General features: G+C 40.6%; 1 protein-coding gene across 6 annotated transcripts in view; it reads left to right on the top strand.

Annotated features, from left to right (window-relative positions):
* LOC147024710 (phosducin-like protein 3) overlaps positions 1–25,784 on the top strand; it is a 60,302-nt gene that overhangs the window by 29,638 nt on the left and 4,880 nt on the right. For all 6 annotated transcript variants that reach the window (XM_085884881.1, XM_085884883.1, XM_085884882.1 and 3 more), the window contains one exon: positions 11,319–11,462. In XM_085884881.1, the coding sequence (XP_085741007.1) occupies positions 11,319–11,462 (144 nt within the window). The remainder of the gene's footprint in view (positions 1–11,318; positions 11,463–25,784) is intronic.

Below are 25,784 nucleotides of genomic sequence, written 5' to 3'. Positions count from 1 at the left end.
ATACAACCCTACCCCTAAGGTTACCAGTTACAGATTTTTCATCCAAAATGTATAGGGTGATTGTCAGTTTATGGTGTATTAGCAGGGGTACCCAATGTTGTCCAGTTAATTTTTTTAGTGGGGGGCTAAAACACTTCCCTATACCCACAAAGGAATGGGGTCAGGGATCATTTAGTATTCCCGTCCACATAGATACAAAGGCTTAGGCACTTAAGAGAGATTTAAAAATGGACCATCATGGTCATCTGTCAAAGTCACAGTCCTGTGAGATTTGCAGAAACCCTGTGGCATTCCAGGAGGCAAGTGACCAAGATACTCAAAACCAAGAGATCGCAAAATTACTTTGCACATAGAAAAATGTACTGTACTGTACAGGGTGGTTACAAAGTCCTGTCCCCCCACCCACCCCACCCCTCAAATAATCTACCCTGGCATGTTTCGTATGTATATGTTCATGTTATTGTTAATATTTTGATTTTTTATGATAATTGATGTATCATGTATTCATAATTTACATTTATATCTCTTGTGTGTTCATTATATTCATTTATCAGGTTCTGCAGAGGGGGTAATGGGACTTTTTAAACACCATGTAGGTTATTGATGAAGATGCATATTGTAAAAGTCTTACCTTAGAAGTGGAATTCTATGCTCGTGAATGTGCTGTTGATGTTTCTGGGTTAGGTTTGCCTCTGATCTCTAAATATGGTGACATCAGGAAGAAGAAAAAGATGTACCGCCAACTTTGACCGCTTCCGGAAGAGGTTTATTTGTATTTAAATGCCTGGTAATTGTTTTTGTAAATTTATTTTTCCATATTTGTACTTGACTATAACTGTCATTAAATTAATCAAAAAGGCTTCGGCACGGTATAGCAATTTTTTTTTAATCCCAAAAATATCGACTTTTTTTCCCAAGTATTTCTAATTTTTGTTTGAATCACTCCCTGGCACTCACTGATGAACCCCTGGAAGTTTAACGAAGATCTGTTCAGCCATCTCTGAGAAAAATGGCAACACACACATACACACACAGACAAACGGCTCTCTTATAGTATACATAAATAATGTATATAGTATTTTCACCAAAGCTTTGTATCTTCTTGGCAAGGAAATTAAATTCCTCAAATAATGGTACAAAATTATGCACCAGTAATAGATATAATGGCCACAATGAACTTTCAAATGTGATAAAAAATAAATGCCCAAACCTGCTAAAAATAGGGTTTTTTCAATCATATAGTTTCACATTTAATTATTTAGAGACATTGTGCACCCAAATAACATCGTTCATCAGTAAAGATATGGGGGTTTGAGGACACAACATTTACATGTAAGTGAATGGGGAAAATTTAAGGAAAATCTTTGGATAAAAACCTAAAACTCCTAAATTTCTCCATCTCTTGACTAATTATTTATGAGCTACTGATGTTATTTTTTTTCACAGAAGAATAAATTTTCATTCAGGATGAAGAATTTTTTTCACAGAAGAATACATTTACAACTCAGTATTAAGATTTTTTCACCATACTCAGTGAACCAATGAATGCTTGTTTATGTATAAATTACAACACTCATCACCATTGAGGATACCATTTCTTGGTTTAAGTATCTTTGTTGAGCAGAGATGAAATGATAAACCTCTCTTAATGCTCTTGGCTGATATACATATAATTTTAAGATTATCGTAGATGAAATTATCAAAGTTTTCTGTCCATTCAAAGACATTTGATTATTTTCCGAACACTCGAATTAATTTTGTAATTAAATTTATTCATTTATATCTATGTTTTTTCTACAACATTAAGATTATATTTCTCACACTTTTTGTTTTACATTTAAATACCAAGGTTGTGATAATCTCTTACACCAGTAAAAGGTGATGGTAGCCTGTTAAATTCAATTTATCTTAACACTTATGTTGATCTTAACTCTTATGCTTATCTTAACTCTGAAATATCTTATCTCTGAAATGTCTTAACTCATGTATATATCCATAAGGAAGGCTATCAATCCATTTTCTAAAATAAATGTCATATCATCAAAAGCTCCCAATGCTTTCTTATTTACGACCTCTGTGTATACAGAGGCATGACAGAAGCAAATAGACACCATGATTTTAAAAGAATTTATTTATTTAACATTTGAAGAACATTTGATCCATTTTAATACATACACCAGTATTTGGTAGACTTGCCATTTGCAGATTTCAATGCTTTTACTCTTTCAGGCATAGAACTAATGAGTTATGAAATTTTCTCTTGTGGGATTTCTACCCAGGCTTCCCGCAAAAGGTTTAGCAATTCTGCCCATGATGTTAGTTTCCTGTACTTTTTCCACACAGCTCTATCCAATATGGCCCAGAAGTGTTCAGTGGGATTCATGTCAGGAGAATGACTTGGCCATGGAAGTCACTTGATCCCATTTCTGTCCTGCCATTCTTTGGTCATTTTTGGAGTGTGATGTGGAGCTCCATCTTCCATGAACAGAGCATTGTTTTTGATCATCTGGCCAGTGGAGAATATGGGGAGAAGTCCATCCTCAAGGATAGAAATGTATATTGTTGAGTTGATGTTGCCAACACACTCCACAACCTCTGACCAACCAGCACTCCAGATTGCTCCCCACTCCATCACTGAAAAACCACTGTGTTTGACAGTTGGCTGCAATCAGTTAAAAGAGAACTCTTGACTGGGAAGTCTCCAGACCCATACACATCCACCATCAGAAAATTGAGCAAATTGGGACTCATCTGAAAACATGAAAGTTTGCCAAATCTCCAAGGGCCTGGAGGCCATCTCGTCAGTCCACTTCTTTCTCCTTTGAATGTTGGCTGATCTACAAAGAGGAGGAGGAGGAGGAGATTGGGACCATACTCTGTGCAGAGCGTTGGTGATGCTTAAGCAGTCTCCTTGGCTATTGGGCACAATCCTGGACGGGTCACCACTCCGACACAGTATACCAGCATGCTAGCACTCATTTTGCCGACCTCGGAAGGATGACAGACCGAGTTAACTCCACCTGGTATTAATTCAACAGCTGAGCAGGATTTGAACTCGGGACCCTAGGATCCAAAGCCCACCACCCTAACCATTAAGCCAACACCAGGCATTATCTAAGAAGAAGTATTCTCCAAGTTGCTCTCCCATCATAGCCCAGTTGATGAAGGTACCACATGACAGTTCTTGTGCTAACCTGGACCTCCTCTGCAACATCTTCTGCCTTGCAATGGGGAGTTTTTTTCAATTGACTGCTTGACAGCTCAAAGACACCTTTCTGATGGCCCAGATCTACCTGAACGGGAAGCTGTGGATTCCTTGTCTTCGCTGGTGAATTGACCAATCACCTGATTGACCTTAGAAAGTGGAATGCCAAGGTTCTGAGCTATCTGACGCTGGCTGACTCCACCTTCCTTTTGGCTAACAATTCGTCCTATTTGAAAATCGCAAAGCTCGTGTGCTCCCTGGGTTCGAGGTATAGTTAATTGTTGTACAAGACCCAGAAACTCGTTTCTGCAAATATATAGTTGAATATTAGTACAAATCGCTGAGTAAATCTTGCGTTGTACAGATGAAATGAATAAATTTAAGGTGTCTATTTACTTCTGTCATGTCTCTGTAATTGATGCTTATAACTTCTTATTGTATTCATTTTTCTATACTCTTCTTTCTTCAAAGCTAAACAATTTTAATAATGTTTACACTTTATTGTTTCTTTAGAGTGCCCTTCTAGTTGTTTCTTTGATTTCATTTTTCTTTACCCCCTTTAACTTTTTGTCACACTTTTCAATATTCCTATCAATATATTTTAAGCAAAGCCTTTGTTCTCAAACCCACAAATTCACTCATAATTATCTTTCCACCCAATTCATCTTTGAACTTCCCAATAACCTTTTTATTCTTTGTTGAGAATAGTTTTTTTTCTGATTTATAATTGCTTTTGTCATAAATATCAACATCCTGACACATGTCCTTCTAAATATCTTCCATATTGATTTTCAAAATAAAACTATCTGTATCCACATAAAGCAGATTATTATTTTTCATATATTTCTTCTTGAAGTTGTAAAAGTAGTCATACATTAATAATTTTGACAAGTCAAGAATTGATGTTCCTACATAAATAGGTTTATCCATTTCAATACTCATATTAATCATATGAATAGCACAAAAGTTCTCTGAAAACACCTCCACTCTGAAAATTTGGTTTATTAATTAATTTGGATGCTTGTTTCCAAGATGTAGCAAGTCTTATGTTTTGTCTATTCCTAACATTTTCCAGAGTCTTTCCAAATACAGCATTATTCATTAATTTATAAAAGACCTTCTCAAAATCATTTGAAGCAAGTGTTCTCTTTTCTGTGTTAAAATCAATATACTTTTTTCACCAATGACTTTGTTTAAACTCAAATCCAATGAATTTTCTTTACTCTTAATCCAGCAGATAAATATTGTCTTAAATTCCTTTGATGTAAATGTTGTAGAATAGAAACAAGCCAATTTCACTTTAGAAGCTTTAATTCACTCATTCAAGCTGATATCTGAAAGCTTAAACAAAACACAAGTATAAACATTAACAATCATAAGAAGGCAGTAAATGGTAAAGGCGATACATTACTTTAACATCTCACTCACCTCACCTCATAACATCTCACCGAATCACATTACGAAGACACGGAAAATGCCCGGATCTCCTCACAGCTTCACACTCGATACATAACGCGTGACGTTGCGTGACTCGTGACCTCACCGCTTCCAACAACGACAACACTTTAATAATTTATCACATTCACCCTACTTCTAAAGTTCAACCAAATATTTCCCAAGATATTCAGGAGGGTGTCTGATCCGTTAAGATCGCTGCAATGGGGACTGTTTAACTGATGACAAGGGTTCAGTTGCACTCGTTTCTTCAGCTAAAGTCTGTTTCTCTGCCGTAGGAGAATTGCTCGGTGTTACCTCTCCATTTTTGAAACCAGCCTGCTCTTGCTCCACAGGTAGGGTATCACCCATCATGTTCCCAGGTGGAACATCACCAGATGGTGCCAAATGTTACAGTGATACATTGGTCTCCCGGCCATCAGAAAGTCTGACGTAGGGCATACTCTGGATTTGTGTCAATGAGTTCGACTTCATCCACCAAGGAATCATACTTGCTCTAGCGTACTTGTCTTTTCATCAGCACAGTGCCAGGAGAAGCCAACCAGATGGGTATAGAATGTCCGCTGGTAGAGCGGCGCTGGTAGCTAAACAGTCGTTCGTGTAGAGTGGCATTAGTAGATGTGGAGAGTAGCGACCGAACAGAATGCAGAGCATCAGCGAGAACAGCCTCCCACTGCACAGTCTTTAGTTCTCGTGACTTAAGCGCTAAGGTCACAGCTTTCCAGATGATACCATTGTATCTTTCCACCAGCCCATTTCCTTGTGGGTGAAAGTCAGTAGTTTCACTTGTGGCAATGCCGCGCCCTGCAGAAACCGCTTGAGTTCTTCGGACATAAAGGAAGATCCTCGGTCAGAGTGTGTATAAGAAGGCATACCAAAGATTGCAAACAGTTGGCATAGGCATTTTATGATGGTTGCTGAAGTCATGTCAGCACATGGAAAGGCAAAAGGAAACCTTGAAAACTCATCAACAACAGTTAACATGTAGCGGTTGTCCATCACTGACGGCAAGGGTCCTTTAAAATCGATGTTTAGCCTCTCGAAAGGCAAGGTAGCTTTGATGAGATTACTTGGGGTGGCCTTATGGAATCTAGGTTTGAGTTCAGCGCAGACTGGACAAGATGCACTCATCCTTTTAACTTCTTAGACAGAAAAGGGTAGATTTCGGCAGCGCATGAAGTGGGCCATCCTTGTTACACCTGGATGACATAATGAGTTGTGGAGATCTTGCAAGGTTTTGCCATTAATAGCTGAACAGCAAATTCGTGAAAAGGCGTCGGCAGCAGCGTTTTCTTTCCCCGGGCGATAAATCATGTCATAGCTGTAGCATGACAGCTCGATGCGCCACCTCATAATCTTTTCATTCTTGATTTTTCCAGCTTTTTTGTTATCAAACATAAACGCAACAGACCTTTGGTCAGTAATAAGCTGAAAATGATTTCCCAGAAGATAATGCCTCCATTTACGCAGTGCCTCCACAATCGCATACGCTTCCTTTTCTACTGCTGAATGTCTTTGTTCGCTACCAGAAAGAGTCCTTGAGAAGAATGCAACAGGTCTTCCAGACTGATTAAGCATAGCAGCAATAGCGTGATCGGAAACGTCGGTTTCAACTATGAAAGGGACAGTTTCATCTATAGCCATCACAACGGAGTTGGCGATGTCTTGCTTGAGAAGTTTGAAAGCTTCAACAGCAACTAATGATAGAGGGAAGCTTTTACACTGTATGAGGGGATGAATCTTTTCAGAAAAGTTTGCAATCCACTGTGAGTAATGCGCAAACATTCCCATTGCCCGACACAACGAGGGCATATCGTGTGGGGGTGGAAACTCCTGAAGTGGTCGAAGGCGCTCAGGATCTGGTTTAATTGTTCCATTTTCAATTGTGTAGCTGAGGAGGTCGACAGATTTTGCAGAGAATACGCATTTGTCATTGTTAAATGTCAGATTATACTTCTTAGCAGCATTGAGAAATTTATTCAGGTTTTCATCATGTTCTGCCTGGTTCTTTCCACATACCGTAACATTGTCCACGTAAGCAAAGGTATTCTCTAGATTTTCCTCCAAGATAACGTTGTCGATTATCCTCTGGAAGCTTGCGACGCCATTAGTAACACTAAATGGAATCCGGCGGAACTGATATAGTTTTTGACAGGCTTCAAACGCTGCAAATGGTTTGTCTTCTTCTGTTATGGGAATTTGATGATAGGCGCTGCGCAAATCGATTGTACTAAATATCCGATATTTAGCTACATTTCCTACCATTTCATCTATTCGCGGCAATGGGTAAGCATCGAGTAGAGTGAAATGGTTAATTGTTTGTGAGTAATCGATGACCATCCGCTTTCTATGATTATTGTTGGTTGTAACTAATACTTGGGCACACCATGGAGACTTGCTAGGTTCAATAATTCCTTCATCAAGAAGCCTCTTGGTTTCGGATTGAATAAACTTGGTATCTGCGTTGGTATATCGCCGTGACTTCAAGGCTATTGACTTGCAATCGGGAGTTAGGTTGGCGAACAACGAAGGTGGAGAAACAGTGGCAAGTCCGCAAACTTTTAGAGATGGCTTGGCCCCAAAAGGGAATCGTGAAAAAGGGAAGATGGCTTGGCCCCAAACAAAAGGGAATCCCAACACTCGAATGCTGTTTCAATAAATCGTGACCCAGGATGAGGTCAGCGCATAGGTCCTGGAGAACTAACAGCCAAACATCACTGTAGGTATGTTCTGATAAGATCAGCTCAACATTGCAATATCCCTGAACATTTGAGTCGAGGGAAGTGGAGGCCATGAAAACTTTACTGTTGGCAGCGAAGAGCTTCCTCTTGTGGGTTTTTACCAAATTTTCGCTCACGAAGCTTTCAGAGCTTCCAGTATCGATCAATGCTGCGACTGAGTAGCCATTGATCTGCACTTTCACAACAGCTTTAGCTAGGCAATCCGGCGAAGCAGCAGAGGGTATTGCCAGAGTGGGGATAGCCGCCGAGGTTAGTTTAGAGGAAGCGGACCTGCACACTTTAGAGAAGTGGCCTTTTTCCCGCAGCTGTTGCATGTGGTATCTCTTGCAGGGCATTTGCTATGAGGATGCCTATTATATCTGCAGAAGAAACACTTAGTATTCACGGCAGCAAAAGTGGCTGTCGTAGTGGTGTTTTGCTCCACAGATGGATTCACTGCTGCTATTGTTTCCAGAGCTTCTTGAGATGATTCTCAGATCTCCACAGCAGCAGCATTAACAGGAGGGACTGGCCACCCATAGGACTCGGAATGTTTCTGGGCCATCTCTAAAGCGCGAGCTTGGTCGAAGGCTGTTTGAAGGTCCAGCAAGCGTTGTCGTATGTGTGCCGATTGCAGTCCATTTATGAAAGCGTCGCTTATCGAGTCGTTTCTACACTGCTCCGCAGTCGCGGGCCAGAAGTTACAATCCTTGCTTAGCTGCTTCAGAACTTGCATATATCGATCGAGTGTCTCTCCCGCCTCCTGTCTGCGTGTAGCGTGCACATATCTTGCAAATACCTCATTCTTGGGCTTTACATAGAGTGCTTTGAGAACGTTGACGGCAGCTTTCTTATATTTCGCACTCAGCAATGTATTCATAGACTGAAGGTGCTATGTGATTAATGAGCATGTTCAGCTTGTCCGGGTCATGAGTAGTGATGGCTGCCAGAAAGTTCGAGAAGGTGCGGTGCCAATGGAGGCATTGCTTAACTGCCGTGCTTGAGTTTGGATCGGCGTCAAATCTCTCCGGTTTGAGGAACTTGTCCATGGTATTGGATTGAGTGAATTAAATTGTTGTGGAATAGAAACAAGCCAATTTCACTTTGGAGGCTTTAATTCACTCAATCAAGGTGATATCTGAAAGCATAAACAAAACACAAGTACAAACATTAACAATCGTAATAAGGCAGTAAATGGTAAAGGCGATACATTACTTTAACGAGATAAACTAACGTCTCACCGAATCACATTACAAAGACACGGAAAACGCCCGGATCTCCTCACAGCTTCACACTCGACACGTAACGCGTGATGTTGCGTGACTCGTGACCTCACAGCCTCCAACAACAACAACACTTTAAAGATTCATCACAGTAAAACATAATTTCCTTTATCATATTATGTTGTAAGTAATTTTTCTCTTGGTTTGCCTTTTGTAAGAAATGATTGTTGTTAACTGCTAAGCCATTCCCTCTTAGGACATTCTTTATCAAGTGCATTTGGTAAGTCTTTATGCTTGTTATGGAGTTCTTCTGGATATTTCAAATCAACCTTAAAATAATATCCAACTTTAGCTTTAATTATTTTTGAGACTCCAACATGTTATTCCTTGTCACACACCCAACATGTCCAACAAGTTTTGTTCGGATTCGGACGCGAACTTGGTGGACATGTTGGGTGTGTGACAAGGAAGAATTAATTCAATTTTGGTGAAGATCCGAATCCGTATCTGGATACGATAATTATTTAATTACCTCAAACACCGAAAGTGAAGGAGGTTATGTTTTCACTCCCTTTCTGTCTGTTTGTCTGTCTGTTTGTGTACAGTATATCTCAAATAGATGTGGACGGATTCAGATGAAATATTGTGGACCAGTTCAGTGTGTGACAAGAACGAACTGATTAGATTTTGGTGAAGATCTGGATCTGGATCCGACTTCTAGAATTTTTAAAGTAATTTTTTTTCTACCATTGAGAGATAGGGCCAAACATGATATATGGCACAATATCTCAAAAAGTTGAGGACGGATTCAGACGAAACTTGGTGGACACATTGGGTGTGTGACAAGGAAGAATTGATTCAATTTTGGTGAATTCCGCATCCGGATCCGAATCTGATAATTTTTAAGTTATTTCTCATCATTGAGAGAAAGGATGAAACCGATACATGGCAAGATATCTCAAAAAGTTGTGTACGGATTCGAATGAAACTTGGTGGACAGGTTGGTGTATGACAGGAAGAATTGATTCAATTTTGGTGAAGATCCAGATCCGAATCTAATAATTTTAAAAGTGATTCTTCAACATTGAGAGATTGGGCCAAAAACGATATCGTACTGTACAGCATGGTATTTCAAAAATGTATTGGGCCTGATATGTTCTCGTGGATCAGGCATTACGTGGCGGAGGTATGCGCTTTACCGAGTGCCCTTCTAGTTTTCAATCTGATTCTTCACCATTGAGAGATTGGGACAAAAATGATATATACCATGAGATTTCAAAAATGTATTGGGCCCGATATGTTCTCCTGGATCAGGCTTTGCATGGCGAAGGTATGCGCTCTCCCGAGTGCCCTTGTAGTTTTCTCTGTTAATCTAACTTATTTACATTTTATCTGCATTTTTTAGCTTCATCACTGGAGTAGTTTGTGAAGACTCTATGTATTAAATTTAATTTATGAGCACCATGAAATAAGCTCAGATGGCATCAAAATGTGAAAACTTTCAAGGTGGCTGAATACTTTTGCAGGCCACTGCAGCCATCCATATTTCTTACAATAAATGTTTGTTGTAAAATTTAATGACAAAAGCTCAATTAGTAAAAAAAAAGTTATGCCTTGGGCAGACACACACACACACACACACACACACACACACACACACACACACACACACACACACACACACACACACACACACACACACACACACACACACACACACACACACACACACACACACACACACACACACACACACACACACGATTCAAAAGCCTGTCACACGCTGCGTGGGTGATCGGCTAATAACATGGATCAGTTCTTTAGCATTGTTGTTGTACCTTTACCAGTCTCATTTATACTAACCAGTTACCATTGATAATTACCATTATTCTGTCATTCTTAATTTCCCTTCACTTCTTTACTCCTCCAGCTGTTTTTGCACACAAGTCATAAAGACACATTGGCTGAGATATATGGAACTCCATACCCCTTAAATAAACGAATCTCCCTAACAAATGCCACGTTTCAGTTGAGATTTAAAAATGATATTTTTAGAAAGTACTCCTCATGATTTTTGAGCTGCTGATTGTACATAATGGTCTCACATACCTTTTGCTCACTTTTTAATGTATAATACTGTTGACTCTTCTCATACAATGCACTCCAACTGTTATTTCTGCAGTCCAATGTTTTCTTGTATTTAAATGACTTTTGTTGCAGAATGCATACATTTTGTCATCACTTCACCATATTTACAGGCTCGTTGTCTCTCTCTCTCTCTCTCTCTCTCTCTCTCTCTCTCTCTCTCTCTCTCTCTCTCTCTCTCTCTCTCTGTCTCTGTCTCTGTCTCTGTCTCTGTCTCTGTCTCTGTCTCTGTCTCTGTCTCTGTCTCTGTCTCTGTCTCTGTCTCTGTCTCTGTCTCTGTCTCTCTCTCTCTCTCTCTCTCTCTCTCTCTCTCTCTCTATCTCTCTCTCTCTCTCTCTCTCTCTCTCTCTCTCTCTCTCTTTTGTGCTCCTGAGTGTCTGAGCGTCTTTGTCTTTCTGAACCGAGCTCTCATTCCTTTTCTTAATGCGTCTTGTATTATATTGAGGCGTGTCATTTTCAAGCTTTGCCTAAGACTAACACCTCCCCCACAATGTAATTCGAATTCGAATCTTGAGAACCATGTGAATAATGATAGATGGGCTTTTCGGTGTCTAACCGTATCTTCTTCAGGGAGAAACGATTACAACAGTGGAAGGCCACACAAGCCAGACCACGGTATGGTGAGCTGCTCGAAGTGATGGTGCAAGACTATGAGAAGGAGATTACATATGCTGAAGAACATGTCTGGGTTGTTGTGCATCTTTTCCTCTTAGAGTAAGGACTGTCTCCAAAGAGAATCACATAAAGTAATGAAATTTTTCTTTTTATTATCATGTATACTTGTGTTTGGTTTTAAGTTAACTGCTCAATCATTGCTGAAGGCTCACTTTTGTATTGCTATTCTGTATATTTGATACATATGTGGGGCATTCAAAATGTTATACTAGCAAAATACTGGACTTACAACAATCCAAGAGATGTCAAGATTTTATTTATTTATTTATTTATTACCTCCAACACCAAAGGTCGGCAGAGATTGTTTTCATCCTTGTCCATTTCTTACTTGGCACCAAAAAAATTTTTTCAACGTTGAATGTCCATCTTACTATTGTTGATTGGTTTGGTTAGTTTAGTATTTCTGAATTTTTTTTTGTCAAGTACGTTGATTGGCTTGGTTCGTTTTTCGTTTGTTACTTGCAAAAATCGAAGATTTTTCAAGTATATTGGTTGGTCATGTGTCTCATTGGGTGGTCGCTGGACTACCGTTATTCTCAGGTTTTCCGTCTGTCTGTATGTCTGTTGGGTGGTCGCTAGAGTACCCTTATTTTCACTTTTTCCGTCTGTCTGTATGTCTGTATATAATGGACAGCTCTGGAGGCCAGAGGAGTTAACCGATTTTGATGAAACTTGACAGTTAGGTTCATACCAGGATGTAGTTGTATGCTTTTGAGCACCGTTGCTATGGACACTACCGTTGCCGAGCAACGGGACTTTGATATTTTTGAAAAATCCTAAAAAATATTATTTTTCGAAAATCAAAAATCGCCTTCCAGGCTTTTATGCGCACTATAATCAACCTCTTTGTCAAAAAATTTCAGCCCGATCCATCAAAAACTGTATGACTAGTATGCAATTATGTAGCGACCACCCATGTCGCCGACCGGTTTGTCTGTTTGTTTGTATGTAATGGACAGCTCTGGAGGCCAGAGGAGTCAACCGATTTTGATGAAACTTGACTGGTAGGTTAATACCAGGATCTAGTTGTATGCTTTTGAGCACCGTTGCTATGGACGCCACCGTTGCCTAGCAACGGGACTTTGAAATGTTTGAAAAAAATCCGAATTTTTTTTTTTCGAAAATCAAAAATCGGCTTCCGCGCTTTTATGCGCACTATAATCAACCTCTTTGTCAAAAATCTTCAGCCCGATCCGTCAAAAAACTGTATGACTAGTATGTAATTATATAGCGACCACCCATGTCGCCTACCGGTTTGTTCTGTCTGTCTGTCTGTTTGTATATCAGTCACCTCCAGCTCACAATTTTAAACCGATCTTCAGGAAACTTCACCACCTGGTAGATTTCATCATAAGCAAAAAGCCCATTGATTATGAGGTCAAAAGGGCAACATCGGCCAAAGGTCAACAACTTTGTTAACTTTCTAAAATCCTCAATTTTCATCCAATTGACTTGAATTTTGAAGAGGATTTTCACATTAGGGCACTGCATTCAATCCCCAATTATTTTTTCGGTCAACACAGGCCAAAGGTAAATAACTTAGGGGCAATTTCTTAAATCCTCAATTTTCATACCATTGACTTGAAATTTGAAGAGCATTTGCATATAAGGTCACTGAATTCAACCACCTAACAATTTTGAGGTAAACATAGGCCAAAACATCAACATAGACCAAAAGGTCAACATAGGCCAACTTTCTAGAATCGTTTATTTTAATCCAATTGACTTGAAATTTGAAGAGCATTTGCATATCAGGTCACTGAATTCAACAACCTACTAATTTTGAGGTAAACAGGCCAAAAGGTCGACGCAGGCCAATAGGCCAATTTGGGCCAAATTTTCTAAAATCCTCAATTTTCATTGCATTGACTTGAAATTTGAACAGGATTTGCACATCAGGTCAATTAATTCAACGACCTTTTGATTTTGAGGTCAACCTTGGGCCAAAAGGTCAACATAGGCCAACGGTCAACAACTTAGGTGTACTTTCTAAAATCCTCAGTTTTCATCCATTTGACTTGAAATTTGAATTGGATTTGCATATCAGGTCACTGAATTCAATCTCCAATTATTTATGTGGTCAAAAGGTCAACATCGGCCGAATTTCTAAAATTGAGAGATCGGGTCAAAAACTATATACATTTCTACATATATATATATATATATATATATATATATATATATATATATATATATATATATATATGCACTACATGGCCAAAAGTATGTGGACACATGCTCGTCATCAACATCTCATTCCAAAATCATGGGCATTAATATGGAGTTGGTCCCCCCTTTGCTGCTATAACAGCTTCCACTCTTTTGGGAAGGCTTTCCACGAGATGTTGGAACATTGCTGTGGGGATTTGCTTCCACTCAGCCACAAGAGCATGAGCGAGGTCAGGCACTCATGTTGGGCGATTAGGTCTGGCTCGCAGTCAGCATTCCAATTCATCCCAAAGGTGTTTGATGGTGTTGAGGTCAGGGTTCTATGCAGGCCAGTCAAGTTCTTCCACACCGATCTTGACAAGCCCTTTCTGTACAGACCTCGCATTGTGCATGGGGTAATTGTCATGCTGAAACAGGAAATGGCCTTCCCCCAAACTGTTGCCACAAATTTGGAAGCACAGAATAGTCTAGAATGTCATTATATACTGTTCCATTAAGATTTCCCTTCACTGGAAGTAAGGGGCCTATCCCAAACCATGAAAAACAGCCCCAGACCAGACCATCCTCCTCCACCAAATTTTACAGTTGGCACTGTTCATTCGGGCAGGCAGCATTCTCCTGGCATCCGCCAAACCCAGATTCGTCTGCCGGACTGCCAGATGGTGAACCGTGATTCATCACTCCAGATAACGTGTTTCCACTGCTCCAGAGTCCAATGGCGGTGAGCCTTGCACCACTCCAGCCGATGCTTGGCATTACGCATGGCGATCTTCGGCTTGTATGCGGCTGCTCGGCCAAGGAAACCTATTTCATGAAGCTCTCACCGAACAGTGCTTGTGCTGACATTGCTTCCAGATTCAGTTTGGAACTTGGTCGTGAGTGCTGCAACTGACGACACGATTTTTCCCTGCTATGCGCTTCAGCACTCAACGGTCCCATTATTTCAGCTTGTGTGGCCAACCACTTCACGGCTGATCTTGTTTCTCCAAGATGTTTCCACTTCACAGAGACAGCACTTATAGTTGACCGCAAAAGCTCTAGTAGGGCAGAAATTTCATGAACTGACTTGTTGGAAAGGTGGCATCCGATGACAGTGCCACGTTGAAAGTCACTGGGCTCTTCAGTATGGCCCATTCTACTGCCAATGTTTGTCTATGGAGATTGCATGGCTGTATGCTTGATTTTATACACCTGTCAACAATGGGTATGGCTGAATTAGCCGAATCCACTAATTAGAAGGTGTCGCATACTTTTGGCCATGTGGTGTATGTATATGTGTGTGTGTGTGTGTGTGTGTGTGTGTGTGTGTGTGTGTGTGTGTGTGTGTGTGTGTGTGTGTGCGTGTGTGCGTGTGTGTGTGTGTGTGTGTGTGTGTGTGTGTGTGTGTGTGTGTGTGTGTGTGTGTGTGTGTGTATATATATATATATATATATATATATATATATATATATATATATATATATATATATCTCAACATGTTGTGGACAAGTTGTGACAAAAGTCGGTGGATGAGTTGGTTCGGTGACAAGAACAAGCCGATTCAATTTTGGCTCAAATCCAGCCATCAGAGGGATAGAAACCGTAAACTGTTCAGCCTGGTGGAGGTATGCACTCTACTGAGTGCCATTCTACTTTATTCTGTTTTTCCAAGCGTCACTCTCGGAGTAATTTTTTTGTTTTGTTTGGCGTTTAGTCTCTCTGCTCACCCACAGCATGATATCTCAAAAAGTTATGCACAGATTTGGACTTATCCAATCTTAACAAAAGTTGACAAGAGAACTGAGGGTTACATGATGGTCAAAAGCACTTATTTTAGTGTGTTCTTATGTTCCATAAAAGCTATGCCTTTTTCATGTCTTGTCTCTTCTCTGCAATACCATAACTTTTGCCCTCTATGTGTCAGAAAATCTTGCCCAATCCATCTCATTTCAGAAATTCCTGGAATATTTCAATTGTAGTTTTCTAGTTCATATATCAGTTCTACTCGTCTTCCTGACACATTAAGTGTTCTCACATTCCATGTACCCGTGGTAAACTGTATTTCACACAGTTTAAGTTTGTTGTCATCAGTTGCACACTTATCGCTTCTGCCCCAATGACAATCAGCAGAAAACATGATCGTTGTTGTCCCGGGACTTCATCAATTCAGTTTGGGGTTAATTTTTCTCTTTACCATCATGAGTGTTTCTGTAGACTTCAAGAATCTGGTGGCATCTATCTACTCTCCAGGTATAGATGTTGGTTGGCTCTAAAGGAGCTCATCCAGCATCACTACCTTCCAGTAGGGGTGGAAGGTTTTTTATAAATCACAAACACATGTGATTACACTTTTAAACAACTGCTACTGCTGTTTAACACAAAATTTAAAGGGAGAAAACCTGACGTTCTTGAGGCATTATGTGCTTATTGCATCCCCCACAGACTGACGGACCCGAGCCGAGATCTACTGTAATCTGCTGAAAATACCCATGAGAGGATAATAACATGACCTACCCTGCCACTTCCGATGGGTGCATCTATGTGCTAGTATTGTAAAACTGCCTTTCCCTAAACATGTGCTTACAGTGCCTTCAGAAAGTATTCACACCCCTTCACTTTTTCACATTTTGTTGTGTTACAGCTTGAATTTTAAATGGATTAAAATGAGATTTGTTAGATGGGTTTTTGAAAATGAGAATCATTAGAAAATGAGATGGGTTTTTGTTTGGCGATCCTCGGTATCTGTCTCTGTTCCATCTGGGGCGTCGCAAAACGCGCCATTCGCTTGAGCAGCTTGGCGGGTGGCTCTCCTTGGTTGCTTGGCCTTCCCCGCGGCCTGGTCGATCGGGCGTGGCCGACGACGCTTCAGAGGAGCGAACGGGCCTTGCTCTTTTAGAGTTTATGCTCTTTCAGGACCCACTCACTCCTCAGCGTCGCTCGACCGACCCGGGGCCGTCTGCTCGGACCGTGACGTAGCTTGCTCGACTCCGGCTGTTCGACGCGCTCCGTCTCCGGCTGTCAATGCGCTCCGTCTCCGGCTGTTCGACGCGCTCTGTCTCCGGCTGACGACTCTCCACTGACGACTGCCCCTGGTGACTTCTCCCCTCTCCAACGACCCAGCCCAACTGACTTCTCGGTGTTCCAGCACGGCCTTTTATCGGGTCCGGGGGCGCTCGCTCTTTCACCTCCCACCCGAGGCTCGACCCTGCCCTCTTTTAACCTTCAACCCTTCACCCCCGGCTGGCTCTGCCCCTTTCACTACTGATTGGACAGTTCCTTTCTCGGTAGAGGTCGTTCTCATCCACTTATGCAAATCAGCCGCTTCAGGGCTGACTGCACACGGATGCTGGAATGTGGCTTTCCTGTTGCGCCGCGAGTTCGTAACAATGGCATTTTGCCGCTGTTTGCTGAGGAGGGCACTGTGTTGTGGAGATGACGTGGTTGTAGACTTTGGCGTTGTGTTGGAGGTGGCGTGGTTGTAGAGATGTTGTTTGTTTGAAATAAAAGATATTACAGAATAACGGATAACTCAAAGATTCACAGCCCGGCACACGAATAAATCCCTTTATACATCGGTGGGGAAATCTAACCTGGAACACGCACTTATTGAAATAACTGATAACTGGGGAACCTGAATGGTGGTTTGCGAATTTCCACAACCATAACAATGTTTTCATTTTGTCTTTATGGGGTATTTTATGTGGATTGGTAACAAAAAATTTCAATTTCATCCATTTTAAATTCAGGCTATAACATGACAAAATGTGAAAAAGTCAAGGGGTGTGAATACTTTCTGAAGCCTCTGTAAATGCAAGGAAAGCATGATCAAAAATATAGAACAAGGTCAAAGGATTGAAACATGTGTTTACAAATATTTATTTTCTTTCCTGGACATGAGAGGAGGCTTGATGGGCATCATTGTCAGTGTATGCCTGGTGTTGCTTATGGTTAGGGTTGTGGGCTTGGGATCTGAGGATCCTGAGTTCAAATCCCACTCGACTGTTGAATTAATACCAGGTGGAGTTGACTTTGCTTGTCATCCTTCTGAGGTCGGCAAAATGAGTGCCAGCATGCTGGTATCGTGTGTTGGAGTGGTAACCCCACCAGGATTGTACCCAATAGCCAAGGAGACTGCTTAGGCAGCACCGATGCTCTGAACAGAGTATGGTCCTAATGGATGGATTGTCAGTGTCTGTTTCATCTTTGCTCATATCCGATGATAATTATCGGTTCACAATATGATCGATAAGATGTTAATAAAGGAATGAAAGGAAATAGGAAACAGAAGAACAATACATTCTCGAAAATATAATTTGATTCCACACAATACAGATGCAAAAAGGAATATTTGGAATTTTGTCACATTTGAGATATATATATATATATATATATATATATATATATATATATATATATATATATATATATATATATATATATATATATATATATATATATATATATATATATATATATATATATATCCTGGTGTTGGCGCAGTGGTTAGGGCAGTGACTTGGGATCCAAAAGGTCCTGAGTTCAAGCCCCGTTGGGCCACTGAATTAATACACCAGGGGGTTGACTCAGCCTGTCATCCTTCCGAGGTCAGCGAAATGAGTACCAGTATACTGGGCTGGTGTATACCCGGTTAAAATAGGTGTACCATATCCCTGTGTTGTAAGAGGCGACCAGGGTTGCGTCAGGAAGGGCGTCCGGCGTAAAACATGTGCCAAATCACGATGCGGATCATACGGATGATCCGCTGTGGCGACCCCTACCGAGAGCAGCCGAAAGAAGAAGAAGAAGATATATATATATATATATATATATATATATATATATATATATATATATATATATATATATATATATATATATATATATATATAATCAGGATGTGTGCTATATCATAGATTCTGTCAATGCCAGAACCCATTATCTTCTTCGTCGTCGAGCCTGAACTATGCCAGATGTGGTTTTGTCAATGAAGCATCGGCCTTCTGGGTCTCACCATGAGCCATGATCTTTCTTGGGCAAACTACATTTCAAAGTTGGCCTCCAAATCGAGCCACCCACTGGGCATCCTCCATTTTACAAAGACCTTCCTTGGCACACCTGTACTCCTGTCCACCTACTAAGCTTTCATCCACAGCTTGATGGAGTACTGCTGTCCCCTCTTGGCTGGCTCCCCTGCCTCACATCTTCCTCAGCTTGATGCCATGGAAACCAAGGCCTTTAACATCATTGGAATCTCCTTCAATGAAGCTGAGTCGAAGAGCCTATCACTTCGCCATCACCGACAGGTCTGTGGTCTCTCGGCTTTCTTCCGCCTCCTTTCTGTTCTTTTGCCCTCTTATCTTTCCATGCTTTGTCCCCCATTGCTTTAATTTTAAAGGTCCATAGAATCAGAATTTTTTCGTTGTTGATGTGATTATATCGATTTCTAAGTTACAAAGAACTGAACGTGGTTTCTTATCCTAATCATTCTTTGAGGTGTTGCAGTTAGAAAAGCCAACCAGGTGGTTACCGCTCTTAAAAATTCCAGAAAACTCACATGGTTATTAATGTCATCTGCGTGACATCATCGAGGAAAATATTGACTCAGCACGCAATGGATAATGGCCACACAACTCACTTCTGATGCGTGAGAAAGTGAATTTGACGAATAATTTTCTGATAAACAATTCTCAGATTATGACAAGAGTCAAAATCATAACGTAGAAGGTGCTGTCAGACTGTACATCTATGAACCCGAGGTGGAAATTGGGGACGACATCAGTCATGAAATACCTGGCATTCACAACAATCGAGACGACTTTGAAGAAAAACTCGGCAATAACAACTGGAAAGTGGTAAATCATAGACCTAGAATGTGGTAAATGTAGAGTTTCGTGGTATTTTGATGTAGCACTTCTTGTATTAATATTTACATCACTCGGTAAAGCGCATACCTTCGCCAGGCTGAAGAGTTTACATTTTGTACCCCACCAATTGCTTTATTTAAATTCCATCATTGCTATTCCAACCCGAACACTTAATCCCATTTGAAAATGCAAGCAATTGAATATATTTAGAAACGATTTCATTACTCTGAGCAATTGGTCCGATGACGTCATTACATGGATTTTCTGACTGCTACCTGTTCTTATTGACAGTGCACTGTACCGCCTTTACTTTTTCAAATATAATTCGTAGTCACAGAAAAGGACAATGGGATAAATATCATCTGGGCGTTAAGGGATGAAACGGGGGTGGGGGTGTCTTCATCGAGTGTTCTATAATATTTTTGGGGGTATCTATTGAAGCGTTACAAGGGAGCGGGAGTGTCAAATTTGGGCAAAAAAATGTATTCGGTAATTTTTGAATGGCCCCGACAGGTTTCTGTGAAGTCGGTGATGTCATGATCGGGGAGCAGAAAGTGTTACATGGTCCACTGTTTCGACATGGGAATGTCCGTTTGCTTTTATGAGCGGGAGGAGGGTGAGAGTAAAGATGGGACAACTTTTGGAGGGTGGGGGGTTGAGGACTTTCAGTGAGAGGGAGGACATGAAGTCTTGAGTGCAGGGAGGCAATCACTGCCTTCTGGTTGAGAAGGGAAGGCTTGGAGTTGGAGGAGGGGAGAGGGAGGAGCAAAGATGGGGAAGGGTGAGGTTTTTTTGATGAGTTGTCTGAATTGCATGTGTAAGTTTACTCACGGTAAAATTGTGAGTGTGTGTGTGTGTGTGTCACTGTTGGGGGTGCGGGAGGGGGTGACACAATCACCCTTCGGGTAATGTGCGGGAAAATCACAACTCAAAAAACTAAAAAATAGAAGTCGGGAAATAATTATCGTACACAATGTTTTTCTAGCCCTGAATGTTTGTACCCGCCGCACCAGCCTGGTGGAACACGTTTCTAAAAATAACAGGCATGACAATGTGAGAGTTGTTTGTTGCTGTCAAACTATGCACCATGCCCATGGGGATTCAACATAATTTCATCGTTTTCTCCATTTCTGTAGATTATCGATCTGCTTGGTACATAGAACTTACACATATATTACTATTAGCCTTGCTTACGGCTGTATTATATGTATGTCTGATACGGCTGTACCTGTACATATGTCTGATACATAATGTCGAAAATTACTGATTGATTTCCAAAGTGGTAGTGATCATGGCTGATAGTAAATAGAAATGTGAAAAAAATAATGCAACTTACCCTCAGTTTCTCACACTTTCCAGCAGCTGTTCTGTCCATTTCAGTCTTCTCCATATATTTGAATTATCTCTAATCCTTGTGGGATCATGTTGGCTTTTAAGCGCTTCAATTTACTCATGCCAAACTGGGAATACAGGCCGGTATCGTACAAATTATCTACAAACTGAGCTCTGCAAATGACGCTTGAAGCAGTTCGGCCATGCCACTTTCCTCTGGTCAGTTTTACCTTGGCTAACCATACTTTCCTTACAGCTGGACACTTGGAAAACATGCATACTCACACCATCTTTGGTTGCATTGCTACAACTAGTTCAGTGCATAGTTCAGCGCATATGTATTCCGCACACATGTAAACACAAGTCCCGCAGAAAAAGTATCCTCAAGATGTCGTGGAGGGTCGTGTGATATATGATGTAATCACATCGCCATCTCTTTTTAAGGGGTGCGGGGTGGGGGGGGGGCAATCAAGCATAAAAGGATACTAAAAACATTAAAATCTTCCTTCCAAGATATTTATTTAAGAAAAGAACAACGATTAAGTGTTAAGTGAGGCCATATCTATTCATTAAACTAAACATGATTTTCTGATTCTGTGGACCTTAAAGACAAGTTTATATTTTTAAAATTGATTGTAGGCTCATGAAAGAGTTGGTGAAGAAATCACTTGTATGACAGAGAGAGTTGACATCATTGGACTTAAATTTGAAATACGAGATGAGAACACACTACACGATAGATAAATATTTATGATATTTGAGATTTTAACCTCGGTTTCCAGAATCGTGAGCCATTGTTTCAGATAGGATTGTAAAACAACCCCACATAAATCATCTTTAAGTTTGTTGTCAGATCTTATTATGTCAGGAATATCTAACTAAAATATTAAAATAAGGCAATGTCTGTATATCAAGGATACCCAGGGTCAAACATATCATGGCTGTTAAATATATATACCCCCCCCCCCTCCCTGCAAGTGTGACGAGACTGTGCGGTTTGACTTTCACCACCAGTATGTCACTCCTGCCGGAGGGAAGGTATATTCCGTGTGGGAAAATGGAGGGAGCAGGTATTGACTTGGCATTTTAAATGGGTAAGTCTGCAACTATTTTGTCCCACTGTTTTGTCTTTGCCCCATTTTGTCTGTTGGTTCATTGCGTTATGTTGTTCTGTTCTTCCACGAGTCTCAATACCTGTATTAAATAAACCATTAAAAAACTCAAAGGTGAGTACACTACCTATGCTTATCCTGTCTGCTCAGATAGGGATACAGTTGAAAGAATGAGCATGTCTAAGGTGGAGTGGCCAGGACAGAAACCAAATTTGTGATCTGATATTAATGAGTTAACAGCCCTTAACCTGTTAAGGTCAGATAAGATTATTGATCCCCTGCTTTGCTGGTTACAGGAAAAAAATTTAACATGTTCTGAGAATCTGTCTTGGCACGCTTCTTGTGGATAGTGGTGACATAAGCCACATTCCATTATGAGGGGAGGGGGACCCTTCAAGAAGGATCTGCAGAAAAGTAGTGAAAGAGCAACTGCCAATTTGTATGCACAGCTTCTGAGGAATTCAAAGCAAAGTCGATATTAAGAAGAGATCTCGATCTATTGGATGATTTTATGTAATTTTATTCAAGATAAGTGTACTAAGGAGACAGTGCTTTTGATATCCTGCTAAATTTAAATGTCTTCAATGTTGAGGCTTTCATGCCCCATCAATCTCTTTATATATCAGACACAGCTGTAATGTTTTAATATTTATCCTTTTCAGGATAAAAATTAGGCAAATCACCACGTGCTCACAATCAATATGTTATATTTACCCATTGCTGACCTTTGACTAAGTTTATAAGCCTGGTGTTGGCATTACAGTTAAGATGGCTGACGAGATCTTAGGGTCTTGAGTTTGAGCCCCTGCCATGCTGTTGAAATAACACTGGGTTTTTGAGGTTGGCAAGTAAGTACCAGTTTAGGGGCATGGGGCACTAAATCAGCAGCCCAGCTGCGCTTCAAGAAATGATGCAACCAGCAGACACAGACTACATCCATCCATCTATCCATTGGGACCATACTCTGTGGCAGAGCATTGGTGCTGCCTAAGCAGTCTCCTGGGCTATTGGGTACAATCCTGGATGGGTTACCACTCCAACACAGGTTACTCGAATGGTTCAATAATCTCAGCAAGCTGGTACTCATTTTGCCGACCTCGGAAGGATGACAGGCTGAGTCAACCCCACCTGGTATTAATTCCACAGTCAAGTCAAGTCAAGTGGGATTTGAACTCAGGACCCGAGGATCCCAAGCCCACCACCCTAACCATTAAGATAGACTATATACAAAACAACAACAATAACAACCATGTATATAATGGGATTTGTAGAAGTCCCTTATGTATTTAGGTAAACTATTAGCTTATCCTGCATTCTACCAAATATTTATTCCGCATATCTTTAAGGGAAATGTTGCATGGTGTTTTTGACAAAACTGTCTGTCATATGAGGCCCTCTTGTGGAAAAAAGAATTGAAAAAATATTCTGTTACAATGCAGCTTTTCCCACTTTCTCATTGTCCCAATATTCCTGTTCTCGATATGGTGTAAAGGGCAATGATGGTTGATTGAAGCCGCAGGTTTTTTTGTCACTTGAATAAAATAAGCTAAGTGTTTACAATCAAATAAAGAGTTCTGCAAGTTTAACTGCAGAGTTTCACCTCTTTCAAAATATACTGCATAAGGCCAGTGCTGGATTTAAACTTGGTGAGGCCCCTTGTTAAAAAAATTACACCAGAAGGTCTCACAAAAATTGAAAACATAAATGGCTTTAAATTATTTCTCAAATCATCCAAATTGATTCTCTTACTCTATAGTCCAGCTGAAATGTGAAAAAGCATGTTGGGACGTCATTATGAAGTTTTTTTTTTTTTTTTTTTTTTTTTTTTTTTTGGTTGATTCATCATCTCTGAGCTATCCTGAATCAGAATCAGCCGGGTGCCAGACTCACACCCTTAAGGAATTTTTTTTAGAGGCGAAAAACAAAATGGCCACCACCGACTCGATAAATTCTGTTTTGGGCTATATATTCACTTCTAATGCACTTACAAACACAATTTTGGTGTCTACTATTATGTTTTCATTGTCAAGGAATCTGATAATGATAAAATTGAAGGTGTATATATAATACCTGTCTCATATTTTCAAGATGGCCACCATTTTAATATGAAAGATGGCTATTTTGCAGTTCCACTGATCACTTTGAGTAAGAAATTGAATTTGATGAACCCTCAAATATTAATACTTCATCCAATAATAGTCAATGACAGCTGAAGTAACTTACTTGCAATGATCAATGAATTGATGATTATATTGGAATACGATTTTTACACAAATATATCCGGATACATGTGGATAGTTGACTATGACTTTATGTTATGTCTTAAAGTTTGTATGTACATGTATATGATTTTGAAATTACCTTTTATTTTTAGGCAAACATGTTAACTTTGTTAAGGATGCAATGTTCTACATTATGTTCAATCTTCATCATCGTCGTCGTGATTAGCAGCTACTGCCCTTGTCTTTTCGTTACAACAGTCTGATCTAGCATTACAACTGCAAATCATCGAACATGACATCTGTGCTGCCACACAACCACCCCTCCCGGTGGAACATGGCCGGCTGGTGGAGCATCCACACTTGATCAGCTGCAGTATGGTGACTGGTGCAGCAGACACATCAGGTAGAAGTGTGGTTGGATACAACGTCGCACCGTCCTCACCTTCTTGCCATCCATACTTGATGGGATCCAAGTTCGGAGGGTCTAACTGAGTGGCCGATTTCCATATAATGACTTGATGATGAGCGCGATGTACATGTTGAACAAAGGCATCATGCGATGGGACAACAACTTCAATTTCGGAGCAGAGGTAATCTTGGAGTTGGCCATCTTAGACTTCCATAACTGATACCGATGTGTGGACATATCACCTTCGACTTTGGAATCATAACAGGCAGCAATGTAGGTAGTTGCCTCAGATGTCATCTTTTCCTCATCTGCTTCCAGCTGACCAAGTAAGGTGGGATGATGTCTGCCCATTAGTACCTTCAGCGCTGTGGCCTTTCCAATGCCAAACAAATACGACACAGTATCGCATCTGATCAGAGCATGTACAGCAGGCAGATATTTGGCGATGCTTTTGTGTTTCAGTGCTGTTTAGCAAATATCTACGTTCGCCCTCCCAGTACATGAACTCTCCATGCTGACATCCACTGTCATCTTTTCCTCGAGGTAGAAATGAATCAACAGGACAAAGACATCTGTATCGTCGCAGACCACTTTGATGTGTGAGTTACCACTGACACCTGACACAATTCTAAGTGATGGATGATGATGACATTTGCTTCTTCATGGTGTGTTTTCAGATCCTGTCTCTGGAGAATGAAATTGTTCCATACTTGTACTGGTGTAGGATCTTTTCCGGTGTCCGGTGATCACCAGTTTGGTCTGGTTGTCCACAATGTGGGTCATCAGATACTGACAGTTGAAATCGATCAGTTGTACTTTGTTGTAGGCTACATTTAGGACCACTTTTTGCGCTGGAAGTGTTGTGTGTAAGTTGAGTTGATGTTTTCGACTTGAATCATGACTTCGTGACTGGAACTCGTCATTTGTTTCGTGCTGATTTTGATGTACCTGTCGAAAATCAGGTATACGTCACAACACTCCAGGTGGTATTTGATGGTTCCCATGAATTTGATCACATAATCCTCAACTGTACCATTTGTGGGCCAATGCACAGTCCATAACATGGCACATCCATCGATGATGACAGCATCTGGAACACCTTGGATTCGACTTGATTGCTCAATTTGGAGTTTCGTCTTCAGGATTGCTTTCAACTGAGCCCGCATCGCACCGCTCTCATCAAACAAGGAGGCTGGGACAGGAGACAGTTCGTAAGAGAGGACATCCTTGATATCAATATCCCTGTATTGTTGGAGACGTATGACTCGGGTGTA

This window comes from Eptatretus burgeri, chromosome 6, assembly GCF_056783735.1.
Source record: "Eptatretus burgeri isolate ZD-2024b chromosome 6, Ebu_testis_v1, whole genome shotgun sequence".
NCBI classification, from domain to species: domain Eukaryota; kingdom Metazoa; phylum Chordata; class Myxini; order Myxiniformes; family Myxinidae; genus Eptatretus; species Eptatretus burgeri.
The sequence above is the reverse complement of the archived record's forward strand: the minus strand, read 5'-3'. Positions and strand labels throughout refer to the sequence as shown.